We start from the raw sequence: 17,072 nt of genomic DNA on the forward strand, positions 1-17,072 counted from the left end.
AACCTCAGTCCAGTTCATAGTGAATCATGTCAGGCCCTACTGCCTGTAAAAACCTCAGTCCAGTTCATAGTGAATCATGTCAGGCCCTACTGCCTGTAAAAACCTCAGTCCAGTTCAAAGTGAATCATGTCAGGCCCTACTGCCTTTAAAAACCTCAGTCCAGTTCATAGTGAATCATGTCAGGCCCATGTGGAAAATGGCTTTTTTGCGTAATGGTCTACTGTATCTCTGATTGGTTGTGACGCACCGGTCTGCGTAAACTCCGGTCCTGAACTCCGGTCCTGGACTCCGGTCCTGAACTCCGGTACTGAACTCCGGTCCTGAACTCCGGTCCTGGACTCCGGTCCTGAACTCCGGTCCTGGACTCCGGTCCTGGGCTCCGGTCCTGGACCCCGGTCCTGGGCTCCGGTCCTGGACTCCGGTCCTGGGCTCCGGTCCTGGACTCCGGGCCTGGGCTCCGGTCCTGGACTCCGGTCCTGAACTCCGGTCCTGGACTCCGGTCATGGACTCCGGTCCTGGACTCCGGTCCTGGGCTCCGGTCCTGGACTCCGGTCCTGGGCTCCGGGCCTGGACTCCGGTCCTGAACTCCGGTCCTGGACTCCGGTCCTGGGCTCCGGTCCTGGACCCCGGTCCTGGGCTCCGGTCCTGGACTCCGGTCCTGGGCTCCGGTCCTGGACTCCGGGCCTGGGCTACGGTCCTGGACTCCGGTCCTGAACTCCGGTCCTGGACTCCGGTCATGGACTCCGGTCATGGACTCCGGTCCTGGACTCCGGTCCTGGGCTCCGGTCCTGGACTCCGGTCCTGGGCTCCGGTCCTGGACTCCGGTCCTGGGCTCCGGTCCTGGACTCCGGTCCTGGGCTCCGGTCCTGGACTCCGGGCCTGGGCTCCGGTCCTGAACTCCGGTCCTGGACTCCGGTCATGGACTCCGGTCCTGGACTCCGGTCCTGGACTCCGGGCCTTATTAGGTTTTATTAACTGCAGTGTTTATTAATTGTCCAAACGCACGGCCGCTTTCCCACTCTATATTGATAAAGAATTTTCACAAATGCCTTAATATGTACGTAATTCCCAAACATTATAGGAATTTATGAAAACGTGAAAATTGACCATATCTAAGCGCTCGCTTGTCAGAAAATGTAAAAAAATTAATAAAATAAGTGGTTGTCCCACCTAGCTATCTGAAGATGAATTCTCTAATTGTAAATCGCTCCGGATAAGAGCGTCTGCTAACTGACTCAAATTTGTCAAATGTAGACTCTTGAGGTTAACAGGAACCTCTACTGTAGCTGTGAACTGACCCCCTGCATTTGTCTATACCTCTTGACTGTACGAGTGAGCTATTACAGACAGACGGGCAGGACGCCAACCAGTACCTCTCTGCTTCCTAACCAGGAGGGGGGAAAAAAACGAGCTTTTTTCATTAAGCCGTTAAAGTGAATGAGATGTCAAGTGGCACGTAGTTTATCGGGCTTTTTAACACGGTACCTTTTAGCAAATGAGTTCCCCGGGCCTTGCAACGGAGAGGTGTGTGTAAAGCGTTCTGTTTGTGGTTGTTGATGATTGAGTGAAGGTTGTTTAGGGGTTGCCTGCGTGTTTGTCTTGGGGCACAGCTGAATTACTACATGGCTCTTTAAGCCTGTCCACAATACAACGGGTTCAAATGAATCATTACAAATAAATCAAATGAGACGGAGGGAGGTGGTGTGAGGTGAGGAACGGATGGATTATATGTGTGTGGAATGGGGGGAAAAGGCATTGATTGGATGAGCCCTGTTCAATTAGACTGCTGTCTGCGCTGAACAAGGCAGGAAGCGGAGGAGGATTGGTTCATATTTATCCCGAGGGATTAGCTGGTGGGGTGAATGATGGACGGTGAGGGATAGGACGTGGCGTGAATCATTTCCTGGGTACACAGAGAGGAGGAACAGTGAAGGTATGACCCAGGCGCTTTGGGGGCATTCGCATTCACAACCACTAATCATGTGTGTTAGTCAGAAGGAGTGTCGTTAATCACAGCTTGGGAGAGGAGAACAGTGTGGGGGAGAGGAGAACAGTGGAGAAATGGCCAGACCTAATGTCTTACTCATGGCATTCACAACCATTGATCAGGAGTGTGACCAGGCTGGTGTCACAGAGAAAACACTGAAGCACAGTTGAAATGCATTTCAACGGGAAGCAGAGAGCACAAAGCTGTGGCGGAGGAAGCAGAATGACCTCACATCCTGACGTTGTGTAATTCTACCAGAATCATGGGTTCTGTAATGTGGGGTAATGTTTCCATTCATTTTGGTTGGATGGTGTACAACTCTAGTCAGCTGTGTACAGCGAGGGTGTGACGTGTGAGAGAGAGAACATAGTGCCTTCATCACGTCCCCTGTCACATGGTGCATCACATGTCCTGGAGGCAGAACACACTGCAATGACATCAGACAAGTTCTCCGATGAGGAAAGACAGAGAAACTTCACCTCGACACTTTTCAGTTGAAGGTTTTCAAACAGTCCCGATGTTCTCAGTTTGGCCACTTTCTCCCCAGTCTGTTTGCTTCCTCCGGGCTCTGCTCTGCTCTGCGGCAGAGGCCCACTAACCCTGGGTAGGGCTAGGGTGGAGGGATTAGAGAGAGGGGAAAAGAGAGAGGGAGGAGTATCAGAACAGGGGGGTCAGCCCTGAAGGTAGGAGTTGGAGCCGTGCTCTGTAAGGTTAGAACAGAGGAGAGAGGGAGAGATGTGGGGGAAGGAGGGAGGGAGTGGGTGAGTAGGGAGGGAGAGATGGAGGGAGGGGGTAGGGAGGGAGTGGGTGGGTGAATGAGTAGGGAGAGAGAGATGGAGGGAGGGGGTAGGGAGGGACTGGGTGGGTGAGTGAGTAGGGAGAGAGAGATGGAGGGAGGGGGTAGGGAGGGAGTGGGTGGGTGAGTAGGGAGGGAGAGATGTAGGGAGGGAGTGGGTGGGTGGGTGAGTAGGGAGGGAGGGGGTAGGGAGGGACTGGGTGGGAGTGGGTGGGTGAGTAGGGAGGGAGAGATGGGGCAGGGAGGGTGGAAGTGGGGAGAGAGGGAGGGAGTGGAGAGAGACAGAGAGACTGGAGGGGAGGAGTGTGGACTCAGGGGCAGGAGTTGGAGCCGTGCTTTGAGTCATACCAGTGTGTTCTGCCAGCGGTATTTAACCAGTACCACACCCTGAACAGGCTTCATAACGGGAACAATCTACTGCTATCTCTAGGTTCTGTTCTGTTCTCTAAGGTAAGTCAGCTATCTCTAGGTTCTGTTCTCTAAGGGGAGTCAGCTATCTCTAGGTTCTGTTCTCTAAGGGGAGTCAGCTATCTCTAGGTTCTGAACAATCTACTGTTATCTCTAGGTTCTGTTCTGTTCTCTAAGGTAAGTCAGCTATCTCTAGGTTCTGTTCTCTAAGGTAAGTCAGCTATCTCTAGGTTCTGAACAATCTACTGCTATCTCTAGGTCCTGTTCACTAAGGGAAGTCAGCTATCTCTAGGTTCTGTTCTCTAAGGGAAGTCAGCTATCTCTAGGTTCTGAACAATCTACTGCTATCTCTAGGTTCTGTTCTCTAAGGGAACTCAGCTATCTCTAGGTTCTGTTCTCTAAGGTAGGTCAGCTATCTCTAGGTCCTGTTCACTAAGGGAAGTCAGCTATCTCTAGGTTCTGTTCTCTAAGGGAAGTCAGCTATCTCTAGGTTCTGTTCTCTAAGGGAAGTCAGCTATCTCTAGGTCCTGTTCTCTAAGGGAAGTCAGCTATCTCTAGGTTCTGTTCTCTAAGGGAAGTCAGCTATCTCTAGGTTCTGTTCTGTTCTCTAAGGTCTGTCTGTCTGTCTGTCTGTCTGTCTGTCTGTCTGTCTGTCTGTCTGTCTGTCTGTCTGTCTGCCTGTCTGTCTGTCTGTCTGTCTGTCTGTCTGTCTGTCTGTCTGTCTGTCTGTACTGTCTGTCTGTCTGTCTGTCTGTCTGTCTGATGTACTGTCTGTCTGTCTGTCGGTCGTTCCATTCCAATGCTATCCAGTCTGATCCTCACTAAATGAATGAACAGCTTATTGGAAGCAGTAGATTCTTCCTTTTACAGGTCAGGGGTCAGGGGTCAGGGGTCAGATCAGTCCGTCCTGCTGCTGTTGTTTCGACACGGTCGGCTGATCCTGGGACAGTTGCTTTTGATAACATTGTTATTTACCCCTAATCAACGTTAAACATTGTTACTAATGAGACAGTGGGCTGTAATAAACACACTGTGTGTGTGTGTGTACTGTACACACACACTGTAAATGAGTTGGCACGGCAACACAGTGGGCTTGCCCCTGGAATTCTAACAGTTTGTGGTGGAATGTCTGCTGGGTGGTACCGACCTTGGTGTTACACACACACACACACACACACACACACACACACACACACACACACACACACACACACACACACACACACACACACACACACACACAGCGTGTTTATCACAGCCCACTGTGTCATTAGTCCTGTAAAACTACCATTACAGTAGATCTAATTGGGTATATGATATTTCATGACTCAGCTTGAAACATGTTATTTAAATATATATTTTTAACCTTTAATTTAACTAGGCAAGTCAGTTAATTAAGAACATATTCTTATTTTCAGGGGCACAGTAGAGTAAGGACCTGTATTAACCGTCTGTGTATATAGAGCTGTGGAGTCAAGACAGATTCTGAGGTCATTAAAGGTACCAGTACAGTACGCTGTGGATCTATATGCAACACAACAGGGCCTGTGGAATGGACCAGGATGTGTGATTCACATGGAGGAGGGGAAGTTAGTTCCCACTCCAAGAACTCTGTCATCATGGTTGCTAGGTGATTAAATATTATTGACCTCTGCCATTGTTGGAGAAAAAAAAAGGACTACTCCTCCCAACTGATTTTCTGTCAATTTAACAAGAAAAAGACGATGGACTTTCATCTAAAACCCTGATTTTGGGCGGTAATCGCATGTTGTGTGTTTAAATGTTTACACGTTTGTCATTCGTTGTCTCGACAACTACTGTAAACTTTGAGTTTATTATGTATGTGTCTGTCTGGTACTAGTCTCTAAGGAAGTGACCTCATTCCGTATCTAACGTCGTAAATGAGACCGTTGGAGCCTCCAGCTGGGTTACCACGGTGACGGTGTGACACATCCTAAAGCTCGTTTTACAGCCCATCGTATACTTTTAAGTTATCTATTTTTTAATTTGTAATTTTTTACAGGGATTTCACAATGGCGTTGGTTTCCGAGTTCCTGGGCCAGCTCACGCTGAATTTTGGCGGGGTGAGTTCCCTACAGCTGAACTACTGTCAACGTTAAGGTCATGGGGTCAACCTGTAATGAAATCTGTCCTCTGTCAGGTGATTGTAAACGGGTAACTTGGTAACTGTGTCCCCTTCAGGAGAGCGAGCCTAAATTCCCCACGGTGGTGGCAGCAAGGGATTTTGATCCAGCTAAAGATGCTGCCAGGATAGAAACGGCCGTCAAAACCAAGGGTGAGAGAATCACAGCAAGGATTACCATAGTCCCACCAATTACAGTCTATCACTTCATAATGTTTTGTAGATTAGAAATACGTTGTGAACTTGATGGGTGCATTAATATATCTGTCACAATGTATTTGCACTAATATAAGTGTCATAATATCATAGTAATTCAGTTTTTATCTAGAGTGGTTACGATATAAACAGAACTCAGTATGAGCTGGTAACAGTAATGCGCTGCCTCTCATTATGTTGCTGTATGTATCTCGCGATTTAGCGCCATCTGCTGGCCGTTTTACGTTACTACACCTTGCCAACCACATCGCACCTTTCTTCTGTGGTGCCGTGCCCGTAAACAGACATCATTGGATCAGTTGACCATATTTCATCTCAGTAACGTATTTCCATAGTATCTATTGCCATCCTTGTTGTCTATGCCTGTGAAACCATTGTCTTTTCACACCATTTTCATCAATCGGCGATTTAGAGAAAAAAACATAATCCTGATTCTTGACACTGGTTTGTATTTATATGAATGGAAACATCTCCATGGAAACATCTCCATGGAAACATCTCCATGGAAACATCTCCGTGAGCACAGCGCTGGTTGAGTCATTTTCCTGCCTATGTTCCCAACATAACTTCACTAAACCCCACAGAGTATACAGGGATTTTCTGTCTGACAACGCCTTGGCTTTCCAGCCCTGTCGGTCTGCCACAAACCAACCACTGCTAACTCACTGCAGCCCCCCCTGTACCCAATGAAAGCCCTGACTAGCTGGGTTTTTCCACCAACAGTGTATACTGTACCGAATCGAGGCCTTGATACAGTGATACATGAAGGAAATGTGACTGTTGCTGTTTTGGCATTTCATCAGTGTCAATCTCATCAAAAACGTTTTCATGTGATATATCAGACATTTACTTCATACTATATTATATCTGTCTGTACCTACTCTATATACTCATACTATATTATATCTGTCTGTACCTACTCTATATACTCATACTATAATATATCTGTCTGTACCTACTCTATATACTCATACTATGATATATCTGTCTGTACCTACTCTATATACTCATACTATAATATATCTGTCTGTACCTACTCTATATACTCATGCTATAATATATCTGTCTGTACCTACTCCTCTATATACTCAAAGCTAGTGTGGCTGTTGTATGTAAAATTGAATATTTCCCATGTTCCCCAGCTGTCAACGAATTAACATAAATGTATGTTAATCACACCTCTGTAATATTTCCCATGTTCCCCAGCTGTCAACTAATTAACATAAATGTATGTTAATCACACCTCTGTAATATTTCCCATGTTCCCCAGCTGTCAACTAATTAACATAAATGTATGTTAATCACACCTCTGTAATATTTCCCATGTTCCCCAGGTGTGGATGAGCTGACCATCATTGACATCCTGACCAGACGGAGCTACTCCCAGAGGAGAGAGATCGCCTTCGAGTATGAGAAGAGATCCAAGAAGGTGAAGGCGGTGAAATAGAGATTGTTTTTTTGTTCAACAAGATGCTTTTTCATAAAGCAACTGCCGCTAATGTGGACATCAAGATAATCCATCCTCATTTAGACATATTTTACAGTGGGGCGGTCTATCATCTCTGTGTATTTTACAGTGGGACGGAACTATCATCTCTGTGTATTTTACAGTGGGACGGTCTATCAACTCTGTGTATTTTACAGTGGGAAGGTCTATCATCTCTGTGTATTTTACAGTGGGAAACTATCATCTCTGTGTATTTTACAGTGGGGCGGTCTATCATCTCTGTGTATTTTACAGTGGGATGGTCTATCATCTCTGTGTATTTTACAGTGGGATGGAACTATCACCTCTGTGTATTTTACAGTGGGACGGTCTATCATCTCTGTGTATTTTACAGTGGGATGGAACTATCACCTCTGTGTATTTTACAGTGGGACGGACTATCATCTCTGTGTATTTTACAGTGGGACAGTCTATCATCTCTGTGTATTTTACAGTGGGACGGTGTATCATCTCTGTGTATGTCTCTCCTGTAGGATATGATCACAGCTCTGAAGGGGGCTCTGTCTGGGTCTCTGGAGGCTGTAATTCTGGGACTGATGAAGAGTACAGCTCAGTACGACGCCTCTGAGATCAAAGGATCCATCAAGGTGAGGAGGAGGCCGCAATCTTTCCTTACGTGAAGCCTAAACGACACGGATCACAGTCACTGCTGCCCTCTCCTGGTCTGATGGATGTGTGGCCTAGACACAGACTTGCTATTCATACTGCTGTTAAAAAAACACTGTTCTCTCCAGGGTCTGTACTAGTCATACTGCTGTTAAAACCACTGTTCCCTCCAGGGTCTGGGGACCGACGAGGAGACTCTGATAGAGATGGTTTGTTCCCGCAGCGCTGAAGAACTGGTGGAAATCAAACGCGTCTACAAGGAGTGTAAGTAGGAGAAACATCTAGAATTAGGATCGAGATCAGATTGAAAACGTAAGGATTGTGTGGTTTTAAAAATTTTTTTTTTATATATCCACAGTGTTTAAGAAGGAGCTGGAGAAGGACGTGGCTGGAGACACATCGGGAGACTTCAGGAGTCTGCTGTTGGCCCTGGTACAGGTAGGATCATACAACGACTTTACAATGTCGAGCTTCCTAAGATTGACCAACCAATAGCTTTATTAATAATGATTTGGATACGGAGGAGTCTGCTGTTGGCCCTGGTACAGGTAGGATCATACAACGACTTTACAATGTCGAGCTTCCTAAGATTGACCAACCAATAGCTTTATTAATAATGATTTGGATACGGAGGAGTCTGCTGTTGGCCCTGGTACAGGTAGGATCATACAACGACTTTACAATGTCGAGCTTCCTAAGATTGACCAACCAATAGCTTTATTAATAATGATTTGGATACGAAGGAGTCTTGTCTGAATATTGGTGTAAAACTGTGTTCTCCATTGTATTCTATGGCCATTTTACGTTACTACACCTTGTCAACCACATCGCACCTTTCTTCTGTGGTGCTATGCCCGTAAACAGACATCATTGGATCAGTTGACCATATGTTCTCCATTGTATTCTATGTCATTCAATAGGCAAAGAGAGATGAGCCCTCAAATATTGTTGACTACGAGAAGATCGACCAGGATGCCAGAGTAAGACAAATACACGGACACTAAAACAACGTACCAGAACCAAACACTAAAGCATTGATACTGACACTAAAACACCGTACCAGAACCAAACACTAAAGCATTGATACTGACACTAAAACACCGTACCAGAACCAAACACTAAAGCATTGATACTGACAGTAAAACACCGTACCAGAACCAAACACTAAAGCATTGATACTGACACTAAAACACTGTACCAGAACCAAACACTAAAGCATTGATACTGACACTAAAACACTGTACCAGAACCAAACACTAAAGCATTGATACTGACACTAAAACACTGTACCAGAACCAAACACTAAAGCCTTGATACTGACACTAAAACACTGTACCAGAACCAAACACTAAAGCATTGATACTGACACTAAAACACCGTACCAGAACCAAACACTAAAGCATTGATACGGACACTAAAACACTGTACCAGAACCAAACACTAAAGCATTGATACTGACAGTAAAACACCATACCAGAACCAAACACTAACAGTAAAACACCATACCAGAACCAAACACTAACAGTAAAACACCGTACCAGAACCAAACACTAAAGCATTGATACTGACAGTAAAACACCGTACCAGAACCAAACACTAACAGTAAAACACCGTACCAGAACCAAACACTAACAGTAAAACACCGTACCAGAACCAAACACTAAAGCATTGATACTGACACTAAAACACTGTACCAGAACCAAACACTAAAGCACTGATACTGACACTAAAACACTGTACCAGAACCAAACACTAAAGCATTGATACTGACACTAAAACACTGTACCAGAACCAAACACTAAAGCATTGATACTGACACTAAAACACTGTACCAGAACCAAACACTAAAGCATTGATACTGACACTAAAACACCGTACCAGAACCAAACACTAAAGCATTGATACTGACACTAAAACACTGTACCAGAACCAAACACTAAAGCATTGATACTGACACTAAAACACCGTACCAGAACCAAACACTAAAGCATTGATACTGACACTAAAACACCGTACCAGAACCAAACACTAAAGCATTGATACTGACAGTAAAACACTGTACCAGAACCAAACACTAAAGCACTGATACTGACAGTAAAACACCGTACCAGAACCAAACACTAAAGCATTGATACTGACAGTAAAACACTGTACCAGAACCAATGAGCGGAGTGTTTTTTGTCTCTGTAGATTAGTTAGGGGTAGTATACAGCTGTGTCTCTGTAGATTAGTTAGGGGTAGTATACAGGTGTGTCTCTGTAGATTAGTTAGGGGTAGTATACAGCTGTGTCTCTGTAGATTAGTTAGGTGTAGTATACAGCTGTGTCTCTGTAGATTAGTTAGGGGAAGTATACAGCTGTGTCTCTGTAGATTAGTTAGGGGTAGTATACAGGTGTGTCTCTGTAGATTAGTTAGGGGTAGTAGACAGCTGTGTCTCTTGTTGATGGTCCTCTCCTGTCTCTGTAGATTAGTTAGGGGTAGTATACAGCTGTGTCTCTGTAGATTAGTTAGGGGTAGTATACAGGTGTGTCTCTGTAGATTAGTTAGGTGTAGTATACAGCTGTGTCTCTGTAGATTAGTTAGGGGTAGTATACAGCTGTGTCTCTGTAGATTAGTTAGGGGTAGTATACAGGTGTGTCTCTGTAGATTAGTTAGGGGTAGTATACAGGTGTGTCTCTGTAGATTAGTTAGGGGTAGTATACAGGTGTGTCTCTGTAGATTAGTTAGGGGTAGTAGACAGCTGTGTCTCTTGTTGATGGTCCTCTCCTGTCTCTGTAGATTAGTTAGGGGTAGTATACAGCTGTGTCTCTGTAGATTAGTTAGGGGTAGTATACAGCTGTGTCTCTGTAGATTAGTTAGGGGTAGTGTACAGCTGTGTCTCTGTAGATTAGTTAGGGGTAGTGTACAGCTGTGTCTCTGTAGATTAGTTAGGGGTAGTATACAGGTGTGTCTCTTGTTGATGGTCCTCTCCTGTCTCTGTAGATTAGTTAGGGGTAGTATACAGCTGTGTCTCTTGTTGATGGTCCTCTCCTGTCTCTGTAGATTAGTTAGGGGTAGTATACAGCTGTGTCTCTGTAGATTAGTTAGGGGTAGTATACAGCTGTGTCTCTGTAGATTAGTTAGGGGTAGTATACAGCTGTGTCTCTGTAGATTAGTTAGGGGTAGTGTACAGCTGTGTCTCTGTAGATTAGTTAGGGGTAGTGTACAGCTGTGTCTCTGTAGATTAGTTAGGGGTAGTATACAGGTGTGTCTCTGTAGATTAGTTAGGGGTAGTATACAGGTGTGTCTCTGTAGATTAGTTAGGGGTAGTATACAGGTGTGTCTCTGTAGATTAGTTAGGGGTAGTAGACAGCTGTGTCTCTTGTTGATGGTCCTCTCCTGTCTCTGTAGATTAGTTAGGGGTAGTATACAGCTGTGTCTCTGTAGATTAGTTAGGGGTAGTATACAGCTGTGTCTCTGTAGATTAGTTAGGGGTAGTGTACAGCTGTGTCTCTGTAGATTAGTTAGGGGTAGTGTACAGCTGTGTCTCTGTAGATTAGTTAGGGGTAGTATACAGGTGTGTCTCTGTAGATTAGTTAGGGGTAGTATACAGGTGTGTCTCTGTAGATTAGTTAGGGGTAGTATACAGCTGTGTCTCTGTAGATTAGTTAGGGGTAGTGTACAGCTGTGTCTCTGTAGATTAGTTAGGGGTAGTGTACAGCTGTGTCTCTGTAGATTAGTTAGGGGTAGTATACAGCTGTGTCTCTGTAGATTAGTTAGGGGTAGTATACAGGTGTGTCTCTGTAGATTAGTTAGGGGTAGTAGACAGCTGTGTCTCTTGTTGATGGTCCTCTCCTGTCTCTGTAGATTAGTTAGGGGTAGTATACAGGTGTGTCTCTGTAGATTAGTTAGGGGTAGTATACAGCTGTGTCTCTGTAGATTAGTTAGGGGTAGTATACAGGTGTGTCTCTGTAGATTAGTTAGGGGTAGTATACAGGTGTGTCTCTGTAGATTAGTTAGGTGTAGTAGACAGCTGTGTCTCTTGTTGATGGTCCTCTCCTGTCTCTGTAGATTAGTTAGGGGTAGTATACAGGTGTGTCTCTGTAGATTAGTTAGGGGTAGTATACAGGTGTGTCTCTGTAGATTAGTTAGGGGTAGTAGACAGCTGTGTCTCTTGTTGATGGTCCTCTCCTGTCTCTGTAGATTAGTTAGGGGTAGTATACAGCTGTGTCTCTTGTTGATGGTCCTCTCCTGTCTCTGTAGATTAGTTAGGGGTAGTATACAGCTGTGTCTCTTGTTGATGGTCCTCTCCTGTCTCTGTAGATTAGTTAGGGGTAGTATACAGCTGTGTCTCTGTAGATTAGTTAGGGGTAGTATACAGGTGTGTCTCTGTAGATTAGTTAGGGGTAGTGTACAGCTGTGTCTCTGTAGATTAGTTAGGTGTAGTATACAGGTGTGTCTCTGTAGATTAGTTAGGGGTAGTGTACAGGTGTGTCTCTGTAGATTAGTTAGGGGTAGTATACAGCTGTGTCTCTGTAGATTAGTTAGGGGTAGTATACAGGTGTGTCTCTGTAGATTAGTTAGGGGTAGTGTACAGGTGTGTCTCTGTAGATTAGTTAGGTGTAGTATACAGCTGTGTCTCTGTAGATTAGTTAGGGGTAGTATACAGGTGTGTCTCTGTAGATTAGTTAGGGGTAGTATACAGGTGTGTCTCTGTAGATTAGTTAGGGGTAGTATACAGCTGTGTCTCTTGTTGATGGTCCTCTCCTGTCTCTGTAGATTAGTTAGGGGTAGTAGACAGCTGTGTCTCTTGTTGATGGTCCCCTCCTGTCTCTGTAGATTAGTTAGGGGTAGTATACAGCTGTGTCTCTTGTTGATGGTCCTCTCCTGTCTCTGTAGATTAGTTAGGGGTACTTGTTGATGTTCCTCTCCTGTCTCTGTAGGCTCTGTATGAGGCAGGAGTGAAGAGGAAGGGGACTGACGTGGCCACATGGATCACCATCATGTCAGAGAGAAGTGTCCCCCACCTACAGAAAGGTACCGACTCTGTAACGAGGGACTTCTTCATGCACACAGGATCGTTTGGACAAAATACTAAAACTCAAAGTCAAGATGGCGACAACCAGACATTTTTAGACATAAAGAACGTAGATGTTTCTATCTATCAACCCGGTGACTCTTCAGAAAGATGACCAAATGTTGGCTTTGTCTGTTCCAGTGTTTGACAGGTACAAGAGCTACAGTCCATACGACATGCAGGAGAGCATCAGGAAGGAGGTGAAGGGAGACCTGGAGAAGTCCTTCCTGACACTGGGTAACATTCTACATATCATATATCTACATTCAATAATATATACATCTGTATCATAGAACCTGTATTCTATAATATATAATATATACATTCTATAATATATACATCGATATCATATACCTACATTCTATAATATATACATCTGTATCATAGAACCTGTATACTATATTATATACATCTATATTTTTATCATAGAGCCTATATTCTATAATATGTACATCTATATTTATATCATAGAACCTGTATTCTATAATATATACATCTATATAATATACCTACATTCTATAATATATACATCTATATAATATACCTACATTCTATAATATATACATCTATAATATATACATCTGTATCATAGAACCTGTATTCTATAATATATAATAGATACATCTATAATATATACATCTGTTTCATAGAACCTGTATACTATATTATATACATCTATATTTTTATCATAGAACCTATATTCTATAATATGTACATCTATATTTATATCATATAACCTGTATTCTATAATATATAATATATACATCTATAATATATACATCTGTATCATAGACCTACCTACATTCTATAATATATACATCTATATCATATACCTACATTCTATAATATATACATCTATATCATATTCCCCACATTCTATAATATATACATCTATAATATATACATCTGTATCATAGACCTACATTCTATAATATATACATCTATAATATATACATCTATATCATATAACCTGTATTCTATATTATATACATCTATATAATATACCTACATTCTATAATATATACATCTATAATATATACATCTGTATCATATACCTACATTCTATAATATATACATCTATAATATATACATCTATATCATGTAACCTGTATTCTATAATATATACATCTATAATATATACATCTATATCATGTAACCTGTATTCTATAATATATACATCTATATAATATACCCACATTCTATAATATATAATATATACATCTATAATATATACATCTATATAATATACCTACATTCTATAATATATACATCTATAATATATACATCTGTATCATATACCTACATTCTATAATATATACATCTATAATATATACATCTATATCATGTAACCTGTATTCTATAATATATACATCTATATAATATACCCACATTCTATAATATATACATCTGTATCATAGAACCTGTATTCTATAATATATAATAGATACATCTATAATATATACATCTGTATCATATACCTACATTCTATAATATATACATCTATAATATATACATCTATAATATATACATCTAAATCATATACCTACATTCTATAATATATACATCTATAATATATACATCTATAATATATACATCTAAATCATAGAACCTGTATTCTATAATATATAATATATACATCTATAATATATACATCTATATCATAGAACCTGTATTCTATAATATATACATCTATATCATAGAACCTGTATTCTATAATATATACATCTATAATATATACATCTAAATCATATACCTACATTCTATAATATATACATCTATATCTATAACATAGAACCTGTATTCTATAATATATACATCTATATCTATAACATATAACCTGTATTCTATAATATATACATCTAAATCATATACCTACATTCTATAATATATACATCTGTATCTATAACATAGAACCTGTATTCTATAATATATACATCTATATCTATAACATATAACCTGTATTCTATAATATATACATCTATATCTATAACATAGAACATGTATTCTATAATATATACATCTATATCTATAACATAGAACATGTATTCTATAATATATATACACAGGGACATTAGAGTGTCACGTTTGAGAAACAGACATCTCACAAGTCCTCAACTGACCTCTTCATTAAATAGTACTCGCAAAATACCGGTCTCAACGTCAACAGTGAAGAGGAGAATCCGGGATGCTGGCCTTCTAGGCAGAGTTCCTCTGTCCAGTCTCAACGTCAACAGTGAAGAGGAGAATCCGGGATGCTGGCCTTCTAGGCAGAGTTCCTCTGTCCAGTGTCTGTGTTCTTTTGCCTATCTAATCTTTTATTTTTATTGGCCAGTCTGAGATTTAGATTTTTCTTTGCAACTCTGCCTTGAAGGCCAGCATCCCAGAGTCACCTCTTCACCACTACATTAGATACTCTTCACCACTACATTAGATACTCTAGCTCCTCTTACCTCTACATTAGATACTCTTACCTCTACATTAGCTCCTCTAGCTCCTCTTACCTCTACATTAGATACTCTTACCTCTATATTAGATACTCTTACCTCTACATTAGATACTCTTACCACTACATTAGCTCCTCTTACTACTACATTAGATACTCTTAGCACTACATTAGATACTCTTACCTCTACATTAGATACTCTTACCTCTACATTAGATACTCTTACCAATACATTAGATACTCTTACCACTACATTAGATACTCTTACCTCTACATTAGATACTCTTACCAATACATTAGATACTCTTACCTCTACATTAGATACTCTTACCAATACATTAGATACTCTTACCTCTACATTAGATACTCTTACCTCTACATTAGATACTCTTACCTCTATATTAGATACTCTTACCTCTACATTAGATACTCTTACCACTACATTAGCTCCTCTTACTACTACATTAGATACTCTTAGCACTACATTAGATACTCTTACCTCTACATTAGCTCCTCTTACCTCTACATTAGATACTCTTACTACTACATTAGATACTCTTACCTCTACATTAGCTCCTCTTACCAATACATTAGATACTCTTACCTCTACATTAGATACTCTTACCACTACATTAGCTCCTCTAGCTCCTCTTACCTCTACATTAGATACTCTTACCTCTATATTAGATACTCTTACCTCTACATTAGATACTCTTACCACTACATTAGCTCCTCTTACTACTACATTAGATACTCTTAGCACTACATTAGATACTCTTACCTCTACATTAGATACTCTTACCTCTACATTAGATACTCTTACCAATACATTATATATTCTTACCACTACATTAGATACTCTTATCTCTACATTAGCTCCTTTTACCACTACATTAGCTCCTCTAGCTCCTCTTACCTCTACATTAGATACTCTTACCTCTACATTAGATTCTCTTACCTCTACATTTGCTCCTCTAGCTCCTCTTACCTCTACATTAGAGACTCTTACCACTACATTAGATACTCTTACCTCTACATTAGATACTCTTACCACTACATTAGCTCCTCTAACTACTGCATTAGATACTCTTACCACTACATTCGATACTCTTACCTCTACATTAGAGACTCTTACCAATACATTTGCTCCTCTAGCTCCTCTTACCTCTACATTAGATACTCTTACCACTACATTAGAGACTCTTACCAATACATTAGATACTCTTACCTCTACATTAGATACTCTTACCTCTACATTAGCTCCTCTAGCTCCTCTTACCTCTACATTAGATACTCTTACCTCTACATTAGATACTCTTACCTCTACATTAGAAGCTCTTACCTCTACATTAGATACTCTTACCACTACATTAGATATTCTTACCTCTACATTAGATACTCTTACCTCTACATTAGATACTCTTACCAATACATTAGATACTCTTACCACTACATTAGATACTCTTACCTCTACATTAGATACTCTTACCAATACATTAGATACTCTTACCTCTACATTAGATACTCTTACCAATACATTAGATACTCTTACCTCTACATTAGATACTCTTACCTCTACATTAGATACTCTTACCTCTACATTAGCTCCTCTTACTACTACATTAGATACTCTTACCACTACATTAGCTCCTCTAGCTCCTCTTACCTCTACATCAGATACTCTTACCTCTATATTAGATACTCTTACCTCTACATTAGATACTCTTACCACTACATTAGCTCCTCTTACTACTACATTAGATACTCTTAGCACTACATTAGATACTCTTACCTCTACATTAGATACTCTTACCTCTACATTAGATACTCTTACCAATACATTAGATATTCTTACCACTACATTAGATACTCTTATCTCTACATTAGCTCCTCTTACCACTACATTAGCT

General features: G+C 41.3%; 2 protein-coding genes across 2 annotated transcripts in view; one reads left to right on the plus strand and one right to left on the minus strand.

The window, feature by feature from the left end:
* Positions 1–217: 217 nt before the first annotated feature.
* LOC139384638 (uncharacterized) lies at positions 218–5,168 on the minus strand. The gene is made up of 2 exons (XM_071129453.1): positions 5,086–5,168; positions 218–905 (listed from the first exon to the last, which is right to left on the minus strand). The coding sequence occupies exons 1-2, from the start codon at positions 5,166–5,168 to the stop codon at positions 218–220; spliced, it is 771 nt and encodes a 256-aa protein (XP_070985554.1).
* Positions 3,535–17,072, plus strand: part of LOC139384447 (annexin A2-A-like) — an 18,661-nt gene continuing 5,123 nt past the window's right edge. The window contains exons 1-10 of the mRNA XM_071129214.1: positions 3,535–3,594; positions 5,215–5,275; positions 5,394–5,487; positions 6,885–6,979; positions 7,531–7,644; positions 7,837–7,927; positions 8,022–8,101; positions 8,584–8,643; positions 12,586–12,679; positions 12,861–12,956. Coding sequence (XP_070985315.1) covers positions 5,225–5,275; positions 5,394–5,487; positions 6,885–6,979; positions 7,531–7,644; positions 7,837–7,927; positions 8,022–8,101; positions 8,584–8,643; positions 12,586–12,679; positions 12,861–12,956 — 775 coding nt within the window. The 5' untranslated portion in view covers positions 3,535–3,594; positions 5,215–5,224. The remainder of the gene's footprint in view (positions 3,595–5,214; positions 5,276–5,393; positions 5,488–6,884; positions 6,980–7,530; positions 7,645–7,836; positions 7,928–8,021; positions 8,102–8,583; positions 8,644–12,585; positions 12,680–12,860; positions 12,957–17,072) is intronic.

This window comes from Oncorhynchus clarkii, chromosome 26, assembly GCF_045791955.1.
Source record: "Oncorhynchus clarkii lewisi isolate Uvic-CL-2024 chromosome 26, UVic_Ocla_1.0, whole genome shotgun sequence".
Lineage (NCBI taxonomy): Eukaryota > Metazoa > Chordata > Actinopteri > Salmoniformes > Salmonidae > Oncorhynchus > Oncorhynchus clarkii.